The 24,876-nt window shown below is 45.7% G+C and overlaps 2 protein-coding genes across 4 annotated transcripts in view; both read right to left on the bottom strand.

The window, feature by feature from the left end:
* The window catches only part of LOC138259916 (solute carrier family 35 member F3-like), a 177,314-nt gene that overhangs the window by 40,393 nt on the left and 112,045 nt on the right, over positions 1–24,876 (bottom strand). For all 3 annotated transcript variants that reach the window (XM_069207898.1, XM_069207897.1, XM_069207899.1), the window contains one exon: positions 19,122–19,437. In XM_069207898.1, coding sequence (XP_069063999.1) covers positions 19,122–19,437 — 316 coding nt within the window. The remainder of the gene's footprint in view (positions 1–19,121; positions 19,438–24,876) is intronic.
* On the bottom strand, positions 22,528–24,831 carry LOC138258710 (E3 SUMO-protein ligase KIAA1586-like). The gene is made up of 2 exons (XM_069205999.1): positions 24,776–24,831; positions 22,528–24,651 (listed from the first exon to the last, which is right to left on the bottom strand). Exon 2 carries the CDS (start codon positions 23,792–23,794, stop codon positions 22,868–22,870), a length of 927 nt encoding a protein of 308 aa, XP_069062100.1. The 5' UTR covers positions 23,795–24,651; positions 24,776–24,831; the 3' UTR covers positions 22,528–22,867.

The following is a 24,876-nucleotide window of genomic DNA, read 5'->3' on the forward strand; positions in this document are numbered from 1 at the left end:
ATCAGCCTAAGCTGCTAGACACCTCTTCTACACTAATAAGGGATAACTGGACCTGGTACAAAGTGTAAGTACCCCTTGGTACCCACTACAAGCCAGGCCAGCCTCCTACATTGGTTGTGCAGCGGTGGGATAAGTACTTGCAACTACTTACCACTTTGTCATTTTGTACTTTTCATAAGAGAAATATATACAAAACAAGTTCAGTGTATGTACACCTAACCAAAAAGTTTTTCTTTTCTTCTCTTACTCTATTGCTAAGTGCTGAAAAGTACCTCTAAACTTTCAAAAAATTTCTTAAAAGTTGAAAAGGTTTTTTTCTGTTTCCTTAAAAAGTTCTAAAACTTTTTCTTTCTTTTTCTGTCCCTTAAAACCTTTTTCTATCATGTCTGGTACAGGTCCTACTCTTAACCTGGCCAGCACAGCTTATGATCTCCTTAGCTGGAAACATTTGAGGAGTCTCTGCATTGATAGAGGTTTAGGGGTAGGGAAGAATCCCTCTAGAGAATTGTTGATTAACATGCTCATTGAAAATGATAAGGCCTTAGCTGGCACATCAGTTGAGAAGTTAGCTGATGGTTCACACTCTGATTCTGGGGTAGCCCCAGTAAGAATGTTAGATGGTATTCTTTCCAACCTGCCACTTAGCAGACCCCCTAGCATAGCTGGTACTAATGTGAGCTCTCATCACAGTAGGGATGGCATTCCTTTAGGCCAGGTTGTTAGGGTGCCAACTGTTAGGGACAGGTCTCCTTCTGTTTTTTCACATCATTCTTCTGTGTCAAAGCATGCCCAGCCAACCCACCCTGATGACAGAGTGTTAGAAAGGGAACTCAATAGATTGAGAGTGGAAGAGACCAGGCTGAAGCTTAAACAGCAACAGCTGGCTCTAGACAGGGAATATTTAGGCTTAGAAAAAGAAAGACAGAAGTTGGGGTTAGGACCCCATGGTGGCAGCAGCAGTATTACAGATAGTAATCCTGTGAAAGAGCATGATTCTAGGAATCTGCATAAGATAGTTCCCCCTTACAAGGAGGGGGGTGACATTAACAAGTGGTTTGCTGCACTTGAGAGGGCCTGTGTTGTACAGGGGGTCCCTCAAAGGCAGTGGGCTGGTATCCTATGGCTATCTTTCAGTGGAAAGGTTAGGGATAGGCTCCTTACTCTTAAGGAAAGTGATGCCAATAATTTTACGGTTTTGATGAATGCACTCTTGGATGGATTTGGCTTAACCACTGAACAATACAGGATTAAGTTCAGAGAAACCAGAAAAGAGTCCTCACAAGACTGGGTATACTTTGTTGACTATGCAGTGAAGGCCTTGGAGGGGTGGTTACATGGCAGTAAAGTTTCTGACTATGAAAGCCTGTATAATCTGATCCCGAGAGAGCATATTCTGAATAACTGTACGTCTGATTTGTTACACCAATATCTAGTGGACTCAGATCTGACCTCTCCCCAAGAATTGGGAAAGAAGGCAGACAAATGGGTCAGAACAAGAGTGAACAGAAAAGTTCATACAGGGGGTGACAAGGATGGCAAGAAGAAGGACGGTCAGTCTTCAGACAAGGGTGGGGACAAATCTAAAAATGAGTCTTCATCAGGCCCACAAAAACACTCTGGTGGGGGTGGTGGGTCCAAATCCTCTTCTAATCAACTAAAAAAACCATGGTGATATTTATGTAAAGTAAAAGGCCATTGGACAACTTATGCCAGTTGTCCAAAGAAAAGCACCAAGCCTCCCACTACCACAACCCCTACTGCTACACCTAGTGCCCCTAGTAATAGCAGTGGTGGTGGGAGCAAACCTACTAATAGCCAATCCAAGGGAGTAGCTGGGCTCACTTTTGGTAATTTAGTTGGGGTTGGTCTTGTTAGGGAGACCACAGAGGCTGTGCTAGTCTCTGAAGGTGCCATTGATTTGGCCACCTTGGTTGCTTGTCCCCTTAATATGGATAAGTACAAGCAACTTCCCCTAATAAATGGTGTTGAGGTTCAGGCCTACAGGGACACAGGTGCCAGTGTTACCATGGTAATAGAGAAACTGGTCCACCCTGAACAACACCTACTTGGTCACCAGTACCAAGTGACTGATGCTCATAACAACACTCTTAGCCACCCCATGGCTGTTGTGAATCTCAACTGGGGGGGTTTACTGGTCCAAAGAAAGTTGTGGTTGCCTCAGATTTACCTGTAGACTGTCTACTAGGGAACGATTTAGAGACATCAGCTTGGGCAGAAGTGGAGTTGGAGGCTCATGCAGCAATGCTGGCATTCCTGGGCATATTTTTGCTGTAACCAGGGCTCAGGCCAAAAAGCAAAAAGGACAGGGTGACTTGGATACTGGAACAATGGACCAAGTGCTCCCTAAAGCTAGGGTTAGTAAAGGTAAATCCCTACCTACTATCCCTCCCTCTAGAGTGGATTCAACTTCTGAGGAAGAAGAATTCCCCCCCTGTGCAGAACCTTCACCAGAGGAGCTGGAAGCAGACACTGCTGAGCTTTTGGGTGGAGGGGGGCCTGCCAGGGAGGAGCTGAGTGTGGCACAGCAAACCTGTCCCACATTAGAGGGTCTAAGACAGCAAGCTGTCAAACAGCAAAATGGGGATGTCAGTGACTCACACAGGGTTTACTGGGAGGACAACCTCTTGTATACTGAAGCAAGGGATCCAAAACCTGGAGCAGCCAGGAGATTGGTGATCCCCCTGCAATACATAGAGTTCCTCCTAACTCTAGCTCACGACATTCCCTTGGCTGGACATCTTGGGCAAATTAAAACATGGGAAAGGCTTGTCCCCCTGTTTCATTGGCCTAGGATGTCAGAGGACACAAAAGATTTTTGTAAGTCCTGTGTCACCTGTCAAGCCAGTGGCAAGACTGGTGGCACCCCAAAGGCTCCCCTTATTCCACTACCTGTGGTTGGGGTTCCCTTTGAAAGGGTAGGGGTTGACATAGTTGGCCCCCTGGACCCACCTACTGCTTCAGGCAATAGGTTTATCTTGGTGGTAGTGGACCATGCCACAAGATATCCTGAAGCAATTCCTCTTAGGACCACTACAGCACCTGCAGTGGCAAAGGCCCTCCTGGGAATCTTTTCCAGGGTGGGTTTCCCAAAAGAGGTCGTATCAGACAGGGGTAGCAACTTTATGTCTGCATACTTGAAGGCCATGTGGAAGGAATGTGGTGTAACATACAAATTCACCACACCTTGTCATCCACAAACAAATGGACTGGTTGAGAGATTTAACAAAACTCTCAAAGGAATGATAATGGGACTCCCTGAAAAACTCAGGAGGAGATGGGGTGTCCTTTTACCTTGCCCCTTTTTGCTTACAGGGAGGTACCCCAGAAAGGAGTGGGCTTCAGCCCCTTTGAACTCCTATTTGGACACCCTGTAAGAGGTCCTCTAACACTCGTAAAGGAGGGTTGGGAACAACCTTTAAAAGCTCCTAAGCAAGACATAGTGGACTATGTACTTGGCCTAAGATCCAGAATGGCTGAGTATATGAAAAAGGCCAGCAAAAACCTTCAGGCCAGCCAAGAGCTCCAAAAGCAATGGCATGACCAGAAGGCTGTTCTGATTCAGTACCAACCAGGGCAGAAAGTGTGGGTCTTGGAGCCTGTGGCCCCAAAAGTACTCCAAGACAAATGGAGTGGACCCCACATTATTGTTGAAAAGAAGGGAGAAGTCACCTACTTGGTTGACTTAGGCACTGCCAGGAGTCCCCTTAGGGTGCTCCATGTCAATCGCCTGAAACCCTACTATGACAGGGCTGATCTCACCCTGCTCATGGCAACAGATGAAGGACAGGAAGAAGAGAGTGACCCTCTCCCTGATCTCTTCTCTTCCACAGAACAAGATGCTCTAGTGGAAGGTGTAGTTTTGGCAGATTGTCTTACTGCTGAGCAGAAAGACCACTGCATAAATCTCCTGGGTCAGTTTTCTGAACTCTTTTCTACTGTGCCAGGCACCACTTCTTGGTGTGAGCACACTATAGATACTGGAGACAGCATGCCTGTCAAAAGTAAGATCTATAGGCAGCCTGACCATGTCAGGGACTGCATAAAAGAAGAGGTTCAGAAAATGCTTGAACTGGGAGTGGTTGAGCACTCTGAAAGTCCATGGGCCTCTCCTGTGGTACTTGTACCAAAGCCTCACTCTAAAGATGGGAAAAAGGAAATGAGGTTTTGTGTAGATTACAGAGGTCTCAACCAGGTAACTAAAACTGATGCTCACCCTATACCCAGGGCAGATGAGCTCATAGATACACTGGCATCTGCCAAGTATCTAAGCACCTTTGATTTGACTGCAGGGTATTGGCAGATCAAGTTATCAGAGGATGCTAAAGCAAAAACTGCATTTTCGACTATTGGAGGGCACTACCAATTCACAGTAATGCCCTTTGGTTTGAAAAATGCACCTGCCACTTTTCAGAGGTTGGTGAACACAGTCCTGCAAGGGTTGGAAGCTTTTAGTGCAGCATATCTAGATGATATAGCTGTCTTTAGCTCCACCTGGGATGATCACCTGGTCCACCTGCGTAAAGTTTTGGAGGCCCTGCAAAAGGCAGGCCTCACTATCAAGGCTTAAAAGTGCCAGATAGGGCAGGGGAAAGTGGTTTATCTGGGACACCTGGTAGGTGGAAAACAGATTGCACCACTTCAGGGGAAAATCCAAACTATCATAGATTGGATTCCCCCTACAACTCAGACCCTGGTGAGAGCCTTCTTAGGCCTCACTGGGTATTACAGGAGGTTCATAAAGAACTATGGCTCCATAGCAGCCCCTCTTAATGACCTCACTTCAAAGAAAATGCCTAAAAAGGTATTGTGGACAGCTAGCTGTCAAAAAGCTTTTGAGGAGCTGAAACAGGCCATGTGCTCTGCACCTGTCCTAAAAAGCCCATGTTACTCCAAGAAATTCATTGTTCAAACTGATGCATCTGAATTAGGGGTAGGGGCAGTCTTATCACAACTCAATTCTGAGGGCCAGGATCAACCTGTTGCTTTTATCAGCAGGAGGTTGAGCCCTAGAGAATAGCGTTGGTCTGCCATAGAGAGGGAGGCCTTTGCTGTGGTCTGGGCACTGAAGAAGTTGAGGCCATACCTGTTTGGCACTCACTTCATTGTTCAGACAGACCACAAAACTCTACTTTGGCTAAAACAAATGAAAGGTGAAAACCCTAAATTGTTGAGGTGGTCCATATCTCTACAGGGAATGGACTATACAGTGGAACATAGACCTGGGAGTACCCACTCCAATGCAGATGGACTCTCCAGATATTTTCACTTAGACAATGAAGACTCATCAGGTCATGGCTAGTCTTATTGTCTTTCGTTTGGGGGGGGGGGGGGTTGTGTAGGAAAGTACCATCTTGCCTGGCATGTTACCCCCATATTTCACTGTATATATATTGTTTTAGTTGTATGTGTCACTGGGACCCTGCCAGCCAGGGCCCCAGTGCTCATAAGTGTGCCCTGTATGTGTTCCCTGTGTGATGACTAACTGTCTCACTGAGGCTCTGCTAACCAGAACCTCAGTGGTTATGTTCTCTCATTGCTTTCCAAATTGTCACTAACAGGCTAGTGACCAATTTCACCAATTCACATTGGCATACTGGAACACCCTTATAATTCCCTAGTATATGGTACTGAGGTACCCAGGGTATTGGGGTTCCAGGAGATCCCTATGGGCTGCAGCATTTCTTTTGCCACCCATAGGGAGATCTGACAATTCTTACACAGGCCTGCTAGGGCAGCCTGAGTGAAATAACGTCCACGTTATTTCACAGCCATTTACCACTGCACTTAAGTAACTTATAAGTCACCTATATGTCTAACCTTCACCTGGTGAAGGTTGGGTGCAAAGTTATTTAGTGTGTGGGCTCCCTGGCACTAGCCAAGGTGCCCCCACATTGTTCAGGGCAAATTCCCCAGACTTTGTGAGTGCGGGGACACCATTCCACGCGTGCACTGTACATAGGTCTCTACCTATGTACAGCGTCACAATGGTAACTCTGAACATGGTCATGTAATATGTCTAGGATCATGGAATTGTCACCCCAATGCCATTCTGGCATTGGGGGGACAATTCCATGATCCCCTGGGTCTCTAGCACAGAACCCGGGTACTGCCAACCTGCCTTTCCCGGGGTTTCACTGCAGCTGCTGCTGCTGCCAACCCCTCAGACAGGTTTCTGCCCTCCTGGGGTCCAGCCAGGCCTGGCCCAGGAAGGCAGAACAAAGGACTTCCTCAGAGAAAGGGTGTTACACCTTCTCTCTTTGGAAAAAGGTGTCAGGGCTGGGAGGAGTAGCCTCCCCCAGCCTCTGGAAATGCTTTGATGGGCACAGATGGTGCCCATCTCTGCATAAGCCAGTCTACACCGGTTCAGGGATCCCCCAGCCCTGCTCTGGCGCGAAACTGGACAAAGGGAAGGGGAGTGACCACTCCCCTGACCTGCACCTCCCAGGGGAGGTGCCCAGAGCTCCTCCAGTGTGCTCCAGACCTCTGCCATCTTGGAAACAGAGGTGCTGCTGGCACACTGGACTGCTCTGAGTGGCCAGTGCCAGCAGGTGACGTCAGAGACTCCTCCTGATGGGCTCTTACCTGTGTTGCTAGCCTATCCTCCTTCCTAAGTAGCCAAACCTCCTTTTCTGGCTATTTAGGGTCTCTGCTTTGGGGAATTCTTTAGATAACGAATGCAAGAGCTCATCAGAGCTCCCCTACATCTCTCTCTTCACCTTCTGCCACGGAATCGACCGCTGACTGCTCAGGACTCCTGCAAAACCGCAACAAAGTAGCAAAGACTACTACTGCAACCTTGTATCGCTGATCCTGCCACCTTCTCGACTGTTTTCCTGGTGGTGCATGCTGTGGGGGTAGTCTGCCTCCTCTCTGCACTAGAAGCTCCGAAGAAATCTCCCGTGGGTCGACGGAATCTTCCCCTTGCAACCGCAGGCAACAAAAGACTGCATCACCGGTCCTCTGGGTCCCCTCTCAGCACGACGAGCGTGGTCCCTGGAACTCAGCAACTCTGTCCAAGTGACTCCCCCAGTCCAGTGACTCTTCAGTCCAAGTTTGGTGGAGGTAAGTCCTTGCCTCACCACGCTAGACTGCATTGCTGGGTACCGTATGATTTGCAGCTGCTCCGACTCCTGTGCACTCTTCCAGGATTTCCTTTGTGCACAGCCAAGCCTGGGTCCCCGACACTCTAACCTGCAGTGCACAACCTTCTGAGTTGTCCTCCGGCATCGTGGGATCTCCTTTTGTGACTTCGGGTGAGCTCCGGTTCACTCCTCTTCGTAGTGCCTGTTCCGGCACTTCTGCGGGTGCTGCCTGCTTCTGAGTGGGCTCCTTGTCTTGCTGGACGCCCCCTCTGTCTCCTCACGCAAGTGGCGACATCCTGGTCCCTCCTGAGCAGCATCCAAAAACCCTAACCGCGACCCTTGCAGCTAGCAAGGCTTGTTTGCGGTCTTTCTGCGTGGGAACACCTCTGCAAGCTTCTTCACGACGTGGGACATCCATCCTCCAAAGTGGAAGTTCCTAGTCCTCTTCGTTCTTGCAGAATCCACAGCTTCTACCATCCGGTGGCAGCTTCTTTGCATCCTCAGCTGGCATTTCCTGGGCATCTGCCCAATCTCGACTTTGTCGCGACACTTGGACTTGGTCCCCTTGTTCTACAGGTACTCTCATCCGGAAATCCATCTTTGTTGCATTGCTGGTGTTGGTCTTCCTTGCAGAATTCCCCTATCACGACTTCTGTGCTCTCTGGGGAACTTAGGTGCACTTTACACCTACTTTTCAGGGTCTTGGGGTGGGCTCTTTTTCTAACCCTCACTGTTTTCTTACAGTCCCAGCGACCCTCTACAAGCTCACATAGGTTTGAGGTCCATACGTTATTCGCATTCCACTTTTGGAGTATATGGTTTGTGTTGCCCCTATACCTATGTGCTCTCATTGCAATCTATTGTGACTGTACATTGCTTGCATTGCTTTCTATTGCTATTACTGCATATTTTTGGTATTGTGTACATATGTCTTGTGTATATTTGCTATCCTCATACTGAGGGTACTCACTGAGATACTTTTGGCATATTGTCATAAAAATAAAGTACCTTTTTTTTAGTATATTTGTGTATTGTGTTTTCTTATGATATTGTGCATATGACACCAGTGGTATAGTAGGAGCTTTGCATGTCTCCTAGTTCAGCCATAGCTGCTCTGCTAAGCTACCTTTTCTATCAGCCTAAGCTGCTAGACACCTCTTCTACACTAGTAAGGGATAACTGGACCTGGTACAAAGTGTAAGTACCCCTTGGTACCCACTACAAGCCAGGCCAGCCTCCTACAGTAATGATACCACTGGTGGCGTCGTGACAGCTGCCGGGCTGGAGACCAAAGTCTCCAGCCCAGCAGTCATTACCACCCTGCCGGTCGGAGTGGAGAAGTGGCGGTTTTGCATGGCGGTTACCGCCATGCTTGTAATTTCATTTTTTTTACTGCCCACCTGTTTGCGGTATACCCGCCACTTCTCCACCGACCGCCAGGGTTGTAATGAGGGGCGGGGCGTGGAGGAGACCCCTATCAGTGCCAGGGAATGTATTCCCTGGCACTGATAGTGCCTACCACCATGGATTTCGTGGTGGTACAGAACCCCACGAAATCCATGGCGGTATGTGGGGTCGTGATACCGTCGGCGGTGTAGTGAAAGCCGCCGGGCTGGAGACCAAAGTCTCCAGCCCAGCGGTCATTACCACCCTGGCGGTCGGAGTGGAGAAGTGGTGGTTTTGAATGGCGGTCACCGCCATGCTTGTAATTTCATTTTTTTTTACTGCCCGCCTGTTTGCGGTGTTACCGCCACTTCTCCACCGACCGCCAGGGTTGTAATGAGGGCCCAGGTTCTCTGCACTAGGGTTTTTACATCTCATGTTTATTGTAAGATGGTGGGGGTCTTTGTACTCACGACTCTCTTCCTCATAATCATGCTTCTTTTATGATCAGTTATCCTAATCATTGCAGCTCATGCATTTTACCGTAGTTCGCAATCTTTTCAATAAACCTATTGAAAACTATCCTGCATCTTCTTTCTTGCCTGTCTGTGACTGAGACTTATTGCTAACATGAGAAAAGGTGTCGCATTCTAGAGTCCATGCGCAAAGGCTGCCAGAAATCACCTTTTACTGTTTGGGTTTTTGGTGAGGTATCGCTTGTGAGCCGGGAGGGTTGGGCCGACAGTTTTCACCTGTTGTAGGATTGGCCTAGTCCCTAAACCATCAGTCTTGCTAGGAGCGAGAGTCCAACTACGACAGGATCTGCAGAGTAAACCTTACCCTCTAGCTAGTTACAATTGTAATTTATTTACCTGTCTCTCAAACCTCCTTCTAAATCACACTGCTAGGTCTTTTGCCCCAAAACAAGATAAGAGCTCTCTCTTCTCACTCACGCACAACACCAAAATGCTTCCCACATTGGTTCACACAAACACAGCACTCTTCAAACTATGCACCCTCCCATGGTGTAGCATGCTAATCGTCTGAAAATGGTGGGTTCTTGACTTAACACTGCTGCATGTAGCTCATTTAAATTCAATGTTACTGACCATGTCAACTTCACCAGCTGGCACCTATATTTATAACACTACCCGCGCATAAATGATACGTAGTCAGGGCCGGACTGGAAACTAAAACCAGTCCTAACAAAAGTGTCCAAACTAGCCCTGCCCCTTGCCTCCCTCGCTTTTTTTTCCCTCTCTCTCGCTCTCTCTCTCTCTCTCTCTCGCTCTCTCTCTTCTCATACCAATCTGTGCCTGCTAGGATCAACCTAGTTAGCTGGTGAGAGTGCCAGAGGTGCCAGCAGCAACCCTGGACCTTCCAAAACCGACCTCCAAAGGCTTTAGCCTACAGAGAAATGTCTGATGAGTTAAACTGCCCCCCCTGCACTGTAAATAGTTATATGTGTGGCTGTGTCTCTTCTCACAGTCTCCACAACAGCCTATAGCTATGCACCCTATAGCTCTATTGAGATTAACAACCTGCACCCAAACTGTTCCCATCTAGGCAAAGTATGACCAACAGTCTTTCACCATGCTGTCAAAAGGCACCCAGGAAACTGATGCAAACCAAATAAATGATACATACAGATTAGCTATTTGCCTAACAATCCAGAGGTGTTTCAGGCATTCCATAGGGTAGGAAGGCACTACATAAATGCCAATATCATACAATACACTATGCATGGGCTAATACAATTTGGTAAAGGAATAAAGCAGGTATCAACAATCAAACGCATTGGTTACAAGCCAAAAACTCAACAGCTCAACCACACATTGTCCTGTAGGCCTGGCACCCCTAACCATTTCACAGAACCAGCATCATTATAGCTTTTAACAAACCCAGAACTCTTGCAGTAGCCCAGAGAACCATCATATTTACTTTCTTGAAAGGGGCTTTTGACCAATCACATACCAGTTTATCTTACACAACCGCAAAGGTCCTGCACTATTACACCCTCTCATAGACCCAACACCTTACACCATTCCACAGAACGAGAACTGTTAAACCCTCCTGTAGAGCCAATGCTTTCATAACATCCCACACAAACAACGGTTTTACATTATCCCACTTCCAGGTGCAGCTGCATCATTTCATAAAGCCTTTCCATATAACCCTAAGACCAGTGACAGGAAGGACTCACTAAATAGGTGCTGAACTGTGAGAAGAGGTGGGATACATATCTTCAATGAAGACGTAAAGAACCTCAGAGTGTACAGTCTCTTCAGACTGCCATTAAACAGTCACCATCCCAGAGCAGGGATGTAAGCCTGCCTCAGAGGATTAATAAGGCACAGGGGCCCTGAGGGGCAAAGAAACCGAAGATTTCAGACAGAAAACAAGCTGAAAAAAGACCAAACGATTACTCTTCTTTTTCATGTATAGAGAATATGGGTATTGTCTATTCAGGTGCCTTAACTCGAAGTGAATCTGGGGCAAGTAGCAGAGACCCAAAAGCCCCTATTAGAGAAAAAGACATTGAGTCCGGGCAAAGGCTCAATCATCAGGACCTCTGGATAGCAGCAGTTCCAAGGATCAAAGACTCCTTGGCTGACAGTCATCAGAAGTATAGACCGCCAAAGCCCCTGAGCTGATTAGAAATTGTCTGGAGCATCAGCCACTCACCAAGGACATTCTGAACCTCAAAGTGGATTTAACTGTGGAACCAGAAGGCAATCATTTCCAGGTTACCAACTGTGCATGTTTCCATGTGCAAGGAGTAGCAGAGTCACCTGACCATTGAAGCACTGAAGAGAGTAGCTGTCAGTGGCACAAGGGTAGTGTTTTACTCATAGCTAGGTATGGGAATCTCTGCAACAGACTACCAAGGAAGATCAAGGGTCAATAAAGAAATGACCACTCTAGCCTTTATCTGCCTATTTACTGCGGATGACAAAAGGCCAAAACTTATGGTGGTCACCAGCTCAGCCTTATTCGGGGCACTCTACAACCTAAGCTGTTGCATTGCTTGCTTGGCAAACTTTGCGGTGTGGAGGAGAACCTCCTATGTTGGTGAAGAGGGGCATCCTATTGTTGGACACAGTCTGCAAGAAACTAGGGGGGTGATTCTAACTTTGGCGGGCGGCGGAGGCCGCCCGCCAAAGTTCCCCCAACAGAATACCGCTACGCGGTCAGAAGACCGCCGCGGTTATTCTGTGTTTCCCGCTGGGCTGGCGGGCGACCGCAAGAAGGCTGCCCGCCAGCCCAGGGGGAAACCCCTTCCCACGAGGAAGCCGGCTCCGAATGGAGCCGGCGGAGTGGGAAGGGTGCGACGGGTGCAGTAGCACCCGTTGCGATTTTCATTGTCTGCAATGCAGACACTGAAAATCTTTTAGGGGCCCTCTTACGGGGGCCCCTGCAGTGCCCATGCCATTGGCATGGGCACTGCAGGGGCCCCCTTGGGGCCCCAGGACACCCCTCACCGCCATCCTGTTCCTGGCGGTCACGACCGCCAGGAACAGGATGGCGGTGAGGGGGTCGGAATCCCCATGGCGGCGCAGCAAGCTGCGCCGCCATGGAGGATTCCTCAGGGCAGCGGAAAACCGGCGGGAGACCGCCGGTTTTCCGTTTCTGACCGCGGCTATACCACTAAGGAAACTCATTAAAGAAAGAACCGGTTGGGTGATGGAGAGCGGCCATGAAGATGCGTGTAAGGCAAGAACACTTTCAAGGCCTACTTTGGCACTATAAGAACATCAGTGCTCATAGTTGATGCCAGGCTCTCTGGACTAGGGGCAGTCTTCTTCCACAAAGACTCCCAAGGGAACCACTTATCTAAACCGTAAGCCACTCTCTTGCTAACTGTAACAGAACAGCTCCATTTCCACGTTGAAGAAGCAAAAACCATGTCATGGTCGTCATTTTGATAACCATCTTTATGGACACTTATTCCAAGTGAGGACTATTACAGGCCTGTAACATAGATATTCAAGCGCTTCACCGTACATCCTGTATGGAAAAGTGAGTGTTGCAATCCCAGGATTATCAGCTTGTGAAGGAATACCTACTAGGAAAGGCCAACTATACAGACTACCTCTCATGATGCCCTGTTCCTGCTACTGAGTGTGAAATCAGTAGAGGTTGCTGAGACGTAGGTGCAGTTATGCATGGTAAAAGATGGGGCCCTCCTAAAAACCTTATGCATTGCTGAGCAGGTACAAGAAGCAGTAGCAGATGGCAGCCCACAGATCATTAGCATTGAGAACTGGTCAGCTGGCACACAATGGCCTTGAAAAAACCTAGGTAAGACTACATGAAAGGGTATCTTATCCACGCATATATCAGCTAATAGAAGGTAAAGTCACCTAGTGCTTCTTGTGTCGAATGACGAAAAATGGAAATTGGCATTTGTTTGGTATCTCCAGGGAGCTAAGTGATTAAACCAGGGTCAAGCTCAGTGCATACTACTGCAATGCCCCTGATTGGGACACTTATTTTAATTCATTGAGAAACACTCATAGCACCCCGAGGTCAAGCTAGTCCCGAGTACCCCAGGAGATTAAGAGATCCACGAATAGAAAAAGATCACAGCAACTCACGTGATTCTGAAGCAGAGTAAGATAGACAATGTTTCACCCTTTCAGTGACAAACCTTCAGGCATACCTCGAAAATCAAGTTATTCAGCATCACTGAATCACACCAAGGCAGCTCCAGTAGGGCGTGGAAGCTGAGGAATTTAAGACAACACTAAAGAAAGTATGACTTACTGTTCTCGAACACGCAACTGCAGAGGAACTCAGTGTTGCAGTTTTTGCAGCCATAGGGGCATATTTACAAGCCCCTAGTGCCACCTTAGCGTCATTTTTGTGACGCTAAGGTGGCGCTTACCAGTACTCCACCCTGCACCATATTTACAAAGTGGTGCATTGCAAGCATTGCTCCACTTTGTAACCCCTTGCGGCACATTATACTTGCGCCAGATATATTGTATGCAAGGGTGTGTTCCCCCCCCCAGGGAGGCCCAAAATAATGTCACAGTGAAAATTACAAGATTTCAATGCACCATTCTAGCATCATTTTTTAATGCCTGCTCAGGGCAGGTGTTAAATTGATGCTAGTGCATTAGCCTATGGGCCTCCCTGTGCTTTGCTGGACTAGCACCAACATTTTTGGTGCTAGTCCTGCAAAGTACCACAATAGCATCAAGAATTCTGATGTAATTGTGTGAATGTGCGCCATGGTGTCCTGCATTGTAAAGACAGCGCTACCATGGTGTTGGTAGGGGGGCACAGGGCGACACAAGGAAACTGGCGCATCAGAGCCGATGCACCAGTTCCTTGTAAATATGCCTCATCGAGAGGCACCAAAAACGCTTACCAATGTGTACTGGTGGTGGCAAATAATCAAAAAACAGATCCTCGCGTCACCCAAACACATCAGGTGCAGAACAAGAAGAAAATGAGCACTTTCTATCCTCCAGCGGCGATTCTCCAAGCGTGTATGTTTTGTACTCTTTCAGTCAATGTATTTGTTATTTTAAAAAGTTTTAGGATTTTGGGCTGTCAGTAGCCAGTTAGTATAGTCTGTATCCCTCTTCTTTCTATTCAGAACATAGAGGAAAGGGCCTGCAGAAGATGACAGTTGCATTCAGCTATTAATTAGTTTATGTACTGCAATCACATCAGTAGTTTTCCAGTTGAGGACTCAATGTACTATACTCTATAACAAGCATGGGAGAGGTCCAAAAGTGAGCGAAACACGTTTGTCTGTAGTTTAGAAGCTATATTATGCCTGTAATAATCTGATTAAGATGATGAATTTGTTAGAGCGTGAACAATGTGTTTATCCAGTCAGCAAATATAAACGTTCTTGTTATGTTGAAGATCTTAAGAGCTTACAGATCGAGTTTAAACCACATACATAGATTTGAAAAGGACTCCAATTCGTGTCATTATCCTTGCAGGAAAGAATCTATGATTTTATGAGTGACTAAACAAACTTCTTTGAACTTTTTGAACGCCCGAAAGAAGTGTCCTTTTTAGGGTCGAGCACAAAAGCTCTCCATCCCTGTTGTAATTTCTCTTTGGGCTTTTAGCCACACCCATGTCATGGCTGTCACTTTCATTAGTTCGAGGGCTTGCCTTTTAAAATCCGCTTGATTTTACTAGTGAAAGGCATACACACGTCATGCCTTTTCCAGTGTTTAGCCCTCCTCGACCGCACCAGCCAAATATTGAAAACATACGAGGTTCCATGTTTTCAGCCTGGTTTCTGCAATACTTTATCTTTTTATTTCCCACGCAGCCCGATCGCACTGGGTTTTACATAGCGCAATTGCGCTCAGTTTTTTGGGTTTTGATTTCAGCGCAATCACACTGGGTTTTACAAAGCGCAATCGCGCTTGTTTTTTAATTTCAATTTATGTGGCAAGTTAAGTCCAGTTAGGAGTTTACAACGCTAATAGCTCTAACTCGAGCAAATGCAAGACCAATTGCATTGCAAATGCTTGTTCTCCCTGGCATCACACATGTTGAGAGAAATGACAAGGGAAAGACACAGGTTGTGCTTTCAGCTAGGAAGTGTTCTCTGGTTTAAAAGACACATAAGAAGGTATTTTTTCAAGTGCAGGCTAAGGTCCTCAGGGGAAAGACATTAGCCACCTTCTGTAGCTAAAGATGGTGGATGCTGTTTAAGTACGCTTTTTGCAAAGGCTACAGGTAAAGTTCTGTTGCTAAGAACAACATTTCTTGTCCAAAGGCTACCCTACCCGGTTAAAATAAATAAATAAAAATAAAAAACAAATTAAAAATCCTATTGTAGAGTTCCTTGAAAGATCTTCTGGGTGTGAAAGATCTTAGCAGCAAAAAATGTCACTATGGCTTCGAAAGCATGCTTTTGTCTATTCAGGATCCTATAAAGGAAGTGTGGTTGTAAACTGGATATGGGCTTCTTTCTTAGAAGAATTAAGACCAGAGAATAAAAGCTGTATGTTCACCACAGAACGGTATTCAGCATCAACAGGCTAACCTGGTGGCAAACTCCACAATCCTGTAGCCTTCGCACCACATTCATGTCATCACATCATCCTTTGATGGGCTAGAGATACAGAAAGAAAGATGGAATGGTCAAGAAGACAAGCCTCCACCATCTACACTCTAAACTCCGGCATAAACTACCTTGATAGCTCAGACTTAATTCCTCTACAACGATTCGGGAAGGATCACAAAACCTACCCGCTCACTGTTATATTCATTGCTATGTACTTAGCTCATAGTATGCCATTGGAAGGGCCTTGCAGCTTTGTAGGTTGCCCAGATTAGGTCCCACATGGTTCAGAGGTTTTCACCGCAGACTAGAGGCAGAATAGACCTATGAGGAGATGTTTGGGTTCTAGACGCTCTTGGCTAGGCAACATCTAATTCAATTAACTGTGGCTGTGCCTGCCACCAACGCAATGGCTCTGCCCTAAGCATCACCACTTTCACTTGATCATCTGCCCTGTGCCCCAAGAATATACTGAATCATTAATATGTGTACCCCTTGAGCTTTGCGGTTTTGCATACCTTTTACCTTCACCCTAACTTAAGTAAAATAAAGAAAAAAAAGAGCCATGGGAAATATATCAACCAGACACATTAAGTAGCAATTAGTTGGGTAACACTTCACAAATACATGTTATGTTATGCTACATTTGTTATGTTAAGTTATCCTTCTCTGAGCAGGTTGCCCTTCTGAGCACTAAAAATCCTCTAGAAAGGCAAAGGTATTGTAAGCCTTAGTGAAAGTGAGCTGGGCGATTAGAGTGGCTTAACAACCTGTACTGAATGCTATTATCCTGGGATAAATCAATTCTTTGAAAGCCGGTTACAGAGATCCGGCTTATTCACTCCCACAGTTTGACTGTGCACAACTAGTGCTCGACACACATATTTATATTGCATTTATATTGGACTTTTTTTTACACCCCGCAAACACCTGAGGGCTTATGATGCCACAGAAAACAAACACTCAAAGTCAATAGGTCTCATCTTTGGGACCTGCCGGCTGCCAATGGTTTTTAGCGATGCTGAAATGCCTCCCCAGAGCTATCATTGCTAAAGAGCAGGAAATAAAACAATACTATGGTGGTGCGTGGAATATGCATGCACGCACCAGTAAAATGACATTGGTGAGTTCCGAGTTAGATTCATAAATGAAAAAAAAGTAGAAAAAGTTCATTTTTGTAAAGTAGGTCTAGGAAGCAACATGGAGGGTGCAATTGAAGAAAGTAGCACATGGGACGAAGCAACACAGAGAGAGGGTCAGTGCAGAAGCAACATGAAGGGCGGAAGGAAGAGAAGCACATAGGTGAGCTCAACAAACAGTGGACAGTGAAAACGCACACGAGAGAGCAAAATGGAGCGCAGCAGAGGAGGAGACAGCTGGAAACAGACATACACTCTCATTGAGGGCTTAACGAAAAGAATTAGTGCCTGGGAAGTGAGCAGTGGAAGGACACAAGTAATGAGGACATGCTCTAGGGGAGGGACAAACACTAGAAAATGAAAGGCCACATAAGCTAATGAGTAAGAAGCGAGTGACATTAAAGCAAACCAATAGTGAGCAATGGATGGGCTCTATCCCCACTGTAATGTGACAATGAGTGTTTGTGCACATAGACAGCTTATGCAGATGCATCACTTATTGCTTATGGAATTAATATATGGGGATCCAAATCGTAAAAGCCGCATGACATCTGCAGTCTCCAAACTGTTTGCATAGCAGTTAGGAGGACAGAGAGTTTCAGAAGAAGCCAGCTTGCGCTATGGTGCATGCTTCCTTCTACTTGAGGAAACTACACTCAACACAATCACAAATTAAACAGAAATCAAGCAAACCAAGTGCACTTACTACCATAAGCCATCTAACAAACATAGATTTTGCAGTGAGCAACTGTACCAACTGAGCAAATACGTAGGCAATTCATTCAGCCTTCTGTTCTCTCCAGCCGTAAAACACAACTCTTTAAAACTTCCACAATCACCCAAATCTCAACAAAAGTAACTCAGACTCCAATCTAGGAAGGAAATGTTTGTAATGTCATAACACTGACTACTGAACATACTGAGATGTCAAACTAATATTAAATTGTGCGCTATACAAATCCTAATTAACAATAACAACAAACAATAAATGTATCTCTGTTAGTCTGCAGCACTCTTTTAATAGCCAACATTGCAGCCATACTTAGATTTGCCCAGGATCTCTCTGATAATTGTGTGGAGCTGGAACTCAACAAAGAAGGTCGCTGTTGTCTTTTAAGACTCTCTTGGAGACAGCTTCCTCCTGATTTACATATGATTAAATAAGCACATATACATACTCCTTCTCCCAAATCCAGCCGCAATGCTACAGCATGAGATACCCTCACTATTTCTCACATTGTAGTCTTCCCAGACCATCTTGCTGAGGATCTGTGATATACCTCCATCTCTCTGTCACTCACCACACGGGGTGATCAGAGGTCTAGCAGAAACATGGGTGAGAGGATAGGGCAGGGGAGTTCAAAGGACCACTGAAACCAAAATCAGGTTCTGTTAGATGAAGGTAGATACCAACTGCCCTTGTCAGAAAAGGATGCCTAGGACCACAGCTTAGAGGAGTCAAAGTTCTTATAGTTCCAGGCACCACCTTTCAAGAGCTTTCATTTATCTAAACCACTGTACTCTTTCTATTGTTCAGTCACCATCATCTTCCCCCCTACTCTTCTCAAATCATTTTAACTCCTCTGTTCATATGCCCCTCCACCGTCTCTTCTGGTACCTCCTCTTACCCCACAATACATCCACTCACGAACTCTCCCTCTCAATAGCTCCTACCATCCCCTTAAAAAAAAAACTCTCCCTTTTAGAGTTGCTATCCACACACCTGTAGTCACACCCACCATCACCCCCTTATCAGCTCAAGGAATTACCTTCCCAGGGTTTCACCTTCTCTCCCAGTCCCTCATGTTATCCTCATGGCACATCTACACTCCTGCCTCCCAATGTCTCTCATTTCCCTAAGTTTCATCCCAGTCTCTCCCAGGGCTTCCAAACATATTGACAATGTCTCTCCTCCCAGTGCACCCTTTCTCTTTCCATTGCTTCCACTCTCTCTCAAAGTCTATACTCCCTTAATCCCATACGTCTCATCTGCCTTATGTTACTTCTCCTTGTTCACCGAGTATCAACCCTCTGCCACGGTGCACTTCTCCTCAGTGCTAAAGTTTGACCCCGAAGCCCACGGCTGATGATATTGAATGCCTGGGTTGCCAAGTATCAAGGCTATGTAATCTTGATTCCACCTCATGCCTCTTTCATCCACCAGTAGACACATTCTATCCATTTAACTCATTCGTTCAGGCTCTTTTTTATCCTTACTTTCCTTCTATTTTTTGTCAGATGACAAAAAATAAGCGCCGGTCCCCAAATATGAGTGCTTGTGGGCCCGCCTGAAATCACCAGCTCAAATCGTGCACTACTTCTCCCGCCAGTTCTAATGTATCTTATTTCCCAGTTTAATCTTTAATCCCAACTACCAACTTTCGAGCATTTCATTTTGAAGTCTTCCTATCTTCCTCAGGAGTCTTGTGCATGGTGGGATGGCAGTCTCACCTGAAGTATTTCAAAGGGGGCTCCCGTGGTTGTGCACTGTAGACATGGCCAACATAGAAGGCTGGGAAGAAGAGGCAGTTCCAGTTGGTTGCAAACCATGCTGTGAAAAAAGGTGCATCCAGGCTGCGCAGGGAGAGGCGGGCCAAGTGTATCATGGATGCCCAGCACATGGCCATGCAGGTGGCGGTAACTGCGCCACAAGCCAGGTTCTTCACCACAGTCCTAGAAAAGCAGCGTAGCCACCTCGATGGTGTCTCGCCTGACGACTCCACATCAACAGGCCCGGACGAAGAGCGCTTCTCTCTCACAGACCCACCTGTGGAAAAACCAAAAGATGCAGAGATATCAACTCCGTGGAATTCAAAGTTTCAAACCACAAATATATATTTTTTTTAAATTTAGGAAATGCCCGGAGTTGTCATTAAACTGTCCAAAAGTGTTTTTGGGCTCTGACAAGTCGGTGTCTGAGCCAAGAAAAGAGGCTGAGGTGTCAGTAGATATGATTCTCTAGCATCTTGCCGTGCCTCACCATGGGTCAGCTCTCAAGGAATTCTGTAACAGCTTCAGGGGGCAAGAGACCTAACTCAAGCAACATCTGTACTCTCTACAGGTGGGCAGCCACGGAAAGCTTGAGCCAACTTGGAGCAACATGTCTGGTTCTGCCCTTGTCTTCCAGAGACTGGCTCCAGAATAGATCCAGGCCAAGCACCTCACCCACTGCATTCTCTCCCTAATACAGATTTTGAAATGCAAATACTGGTCAATGCAGGAGAGCTGAGCAGATACATAAAATATACTTTACTGTTTTACCTAAAAGTAGGGCAGGTCAATCCAACCATATTGACCTTTAAATATCGGCCTGCCATAATGTTGTGTCCAACATAACGACTACCAAATTATCATGAGAGTAAATATACATTGATAAGAATAGACTTGTCATACTTATCTCCACTTCCATGTACCATGGCCATATATTTATATTCAAGGGATGCCAGTGTGGAGATAAGAATAGTAAATCATTACTTTCCTACATGAATTCACTTTCACAATATTATATCAATAGTTCCTCACATAGTTTTTCTCACCAACCACCAAAAGCTCGAATTCCCTTTCTTTCTTTTTTTTTGGAAAGTTCACCCCTACTTTCTATGATCACAGCTGGCTAATGATTCCGATATGCAGCCAAAGCTGAGACCATTCGGAAATTGCAAGTAGCCGTGGTTTGAGAGGTCATGAAACCACACTCTCAGAGTTGGAATAATGGGTCACACGAGGTAGGGGGTCATGGCAAGAGGGGAATAACAATAACATTTTTAATCATATTACCAGTCAATCATAAAGCTTTATTTCGGCATCCAGTGCCATAAACGTCACGTAGAGCCACAATAAATAATCCATTAAAAATAATAAAATAGAAATTTGCTTAAAATAAATAAATAAAATAATGCACAAAAGCAATACTATCGAAGAGGAATCCGGCAAAACACAGTTCCAAGGTACAGTATTGGGGCTGGAAAGTACAAATAAGACTGCGGGGACATAGGAGCTAGGCAGTCTTGGCCAGTTTCCTTCTAATGCACCATATTCTTCCAAGGAATTTGGCAACTGCAATGGCAATGAGCAGACTAGAGTGTGATTTTAAGATCCTGAAGGCTGCAGCTTGACCTCGGGTCCCAAGCTGTTTGCAGGTTGGCGTTAGCCATTTCCTGCGTAGGTGAGTGTAGAATGGGCATACAAAGAAGACATGGGCGGTTGACTCTTCTAATATAGACCCACCTAGGGAAAGGCTCCCCCTATATAGCCTGTGTGGGTTGATAACCATGAACTTGGTTTTAGAAGTGTTTATTTCTAAGCCTCTCTTGAAGCAGAAATCGTCAAATCGATTCAGCGAGGATTGGAGGCCCATCAGGGTTTTGGATACTATCTGGGTGTCATCTGCAAACAGAAGTGTTGCGATCTTTTCCTTGCCTAGGGCTGGTGCGTCAGAGGGCTGCAAGGTGAGGTGTTGGATGACCAGTTTCAAATAAAGGGAGAAGAGAGTTGGAGCTAGTACACAAACCTGACGAACGCCCCTAAATACCATGATCGGATTGTTGATATCACCCTGATTCCCCCAGCGTACTTTTGCACAGTTGGCCTCGTGTAATCGAATGATTATGGTCAGGGGCCCTGGAGGTATACCCATCTCATTGAGGACTTCCCAGAGTTTACCTCTAGGGACCACATTGAATGCAGTTTTGAGATCTATGAAGGCTACGCAGAGACTCCCCTTCCCTATCACTACAACCTTCTAATACAGAAGCAGAAATCTGAACCCCTGATCTATGGAACTTGTTTTGTACCTGAAGCCAGCCTGGAATGGTGATATGTTGTCGTTCTCAGAGATCCAGTCGTGGATTTTTGACAGTAGGGCACGAAAAAATACCTTTTGCACTGTATCAATAAGGCTTATGGGCCTATAGTTGGCGGGTAGGGACCTATCGCCTTTCTTGTAAATGGGTATTACCTCAGCACCCCTCCATGACTCGGGAATAGGGGCTCCTCTAGCAATTGCATTGGATAAAAGGAGGATGTACTCAGCCCATTTGTTGACGTCATGGAGAAAAAGATCACCAGGAATGCCATCGGGCCAGTAGCTTTCAAACGTACTATGTTGTTTATTGCATCTCAGATGTCTGCAGGTTGATCAAACCATCCCAATGGGTGGTATTCGGCTGATGTAGGAGTAAAAGGGCAGAGATGGTTGTGAATTGACTTTTGACTCTATAGAGAGAGTTGAAGTGTTGGAACCAGTCTGAGGGCTGGATATTATTGCCAATTGCGGGAACTCCCTTTTGGTTTCTTTTGCTTACCATAAGCCAAAAGGATCTGGAATCCCTGCGTTCACAAGCAACCTTCATTAGCCTCCATCTTTCCTCCTCCTAATCAATGTCCCCTCTAATTGTTTCTACTGTGTGCATCAGTGTAAGGTCTCTGTGCGCTGCAGCCATGGGTACGTGTACCAAGAAACTGACCATTTAGGCAAGTGCAGCGTGCAACTACCAAGATCAGTGGCATTTGCCACTTCATACTTTTGTTTTACAATTAAAGCGAAAAAGAAAATCTTTACAAACACTGGTCCATGTAATATGGCATTAAAGTAGTTTTGTGATCTAGCGGCACACCCCAAGGACATAACCTAAGTAACACCTACACCCCAGTTAAAGAATGAAGAGATCAGGAGGTTGAACCATTATGAAACTTTACTGAATACTCTTGAGTGTTGCAGAGGGCTTTGTACATCAAACAGAGGAAGTAGTACAAGTCCATAACATTTACAATTTGATGCACGTACTACTGATGAATGCCATGATGGCCCTGCCAAGAGGCAGGGTGAGAAATGTTCATAACCAAGACACACATGGATTGTACGAGGAGCAGCGTAGTGTTTAGACAAGTCAGGTGCCGACACTAGATACACAACATGTTTGCTTCTCTTGCTGGTCCTTGACATTCTTCCAGTGCGGTAAACTCAATCTAAGTCACCTTTCCTATTTGAGAGTAGGCCTTTGTCCTCACCAGCATATCTAGGTGACTCTCCTCTAGTCTGTTTCATAATTTAGACTTGATTGAGTTCATGAGGCTGAATCCTCGCTCGCAGTCTGCACTTGAAGCCTGAAAAGTTGCCCAGACACAAAACAAGCTGAGATACAACACTATACTGTGCAGCATTCCGCAGAGTGAAATTCACCATGTCTTGAAAGATCCTAAACAATCCGCCTTTTTACATGTTCTGACACCACATATTTATAATTTCTGTATTGCTGAACAACATCAGCAGGTGTGTCACAATCACCCAGGACCAAGACCTTCTCATACTTTTCAAAAAGTCCTTGTACATTCTCAGTCCCAAAATCAAACTGTGATTGTGTTGTCACTGCATGGAAATCAAAACGTGTCCATTCCTTTAGTTCATCTTCTGGAAACCTTCTTTCCATGTGCTGACAAAGAAGTTTAATGAAAGATAACATCAGCTCACTATCATATTCTCGATCTTCTCTGGACAAAGCCATCAGACCTCTTACTGTGTTGCTCCAAAAGACAGTGTTGCCCAAGTACTGTTCCTTTATTTGGCCAATTTTTGCTCCTGCATACTGTACAGCTTCAACAGTGGTCAAAGAACTTTTCTGAAACAACTTGCACAAAGATACAAGTTCACCCAGAATGTCATTCAGTGCTGCAAAGGAAATATGGTAGTTTGAGTCAGATAGTTTTTTGTAGCAATATTTAGCAATTAGGTCATTCTCCTCAACTCTTTCGTGATCAAAGTATTTGACTGCAACCTCATAATTACGCAGGAGTGCACCAACAGCAAAATGCCTTGAAAGCCACTGCACTTCATTGAGTGGCCGAAAGGAGACCGCTTCACATTCAGTGACCAAAGCAATTTCGTCCAGCTTGGACTTTCTTACAGGTAAGAAGGAGAGCACAGTGTAGATAGTCCTCAGTAATATTTCCATTTCCCTGATCATTGGCACTTTTTTCCAGGCATCATCAACTCCCAAATCTTCTCTGTGCGCAACACAGTGCTGCTCAACTAGATGGGGAATGGATTGTTTGAGACGCATAGCAACATCATTGTTCTTTCCCAGCATCATTGATGCACCATCTGATGTAAACATGACCATTTTCATACGGTCCAGTTTATTGGCAGTGTAGAAGTCTTTTACAGCTATAGTGATAGCCTCCACATTGCATGCACTGAGTTACAATTCCCCCAAACACTGTTTTGTGCTCTGTTGATGTTACAGATCGGAACTTGAAGTAGAGGATGAGCTTTTTCTGTAAATGAAATATCTGTGCTCTCATCAATTATCAATGTGTGATACCGAGCACTGCGAAGTTCTGCTATGAAGTTGGAGCGTATCACGCTGTTGATGGCCTCCAAAAATTCAAAGGCATAGTTCTCACTCCTCCAGCTGTCTGGCATCTTCACATACAATGCGACGTGAACAGATAACATTGAAGTGTTCATTTTGATTGCTAGCAACACATTGTTGATGAGAATCTTTATCTCCTCAGGCAGGGATCTTTGCCGTTCAACCACTTCTAGTCTGTTTGCTTTGTCACTGGCAGTTTCCGTCAGCATGGTGTGCACTCCAAAACCCAGCCTGGCAGCAGCACTTTTATTTCTTAGGGTCACCAATGCTGATTCATGAACTTTGGCACATAGATGGCGTTTCAAGTAGTCCAGCTTCTGGCCATCACTCCATTTCTTCCCAGTAGAAAAGTCCCCTGCGATCTTTGCTTCTGCACATACTTTGCAAATCAGGCCTACCTCTGGGTTGTATGGAAATAGCTTTCCCAGTTGTGCGCAAACCCTGCTCCGTAACTTCTGTGTCTTAGTCCCCACAATTTCTTTCAGCCATTCTTCTGTGAACACAAGACAGCATTTCTTCCTTTGTGGTGAAGCACTGCTCTCTGCAGAAGTCACAGCTTTGCGCTTGAACATTTTGGTGGCAATCAGTCTGAGCCTACTGTGCTGCAAAGCCTGCGAAATAAAGAGGAACATTATTTAAAGTGAAGAACATTATTTAAAGTTGGTTCTTATGCTATTGAATACAATCTACAAGACAAGTCTGAGCTATCTCTTGGAAAATGTAGGAAGTAATTACCTGGGCCTTTCATTTTGTTCTCACACCTGCCTGTAGATGTAACACTGTCTAAGATGTCTGCAATATAAGAAAAAAAATAGTTACAGCACATGCTTATGTTC

Source organism: Pleurodeles waltl, chromosome 9 (genome assembly GCF_031143425.1).
Source record: "Pleurodeles waltl isolate 20211129_DDA chromosome 9, aPleWal1.hap1.20221129, whole genome shotgun sequence".
Lineage (NCBI taxonomy): Eukaryota > Metazoa > Chordata > Amphibia > Caudata > Salamandridae > Pleurodeles > Pleurodeles waltl.

What these genes read in the sequence shown, in the direction of transcription:
- LOC138258710 (XM_069205999.1), bottom strand. Translation starts at nt 23,794, where the DNA reads ATGAAAATGGTCATGTTTACATCAGATGGTGCATCAATGATGCTGGGA.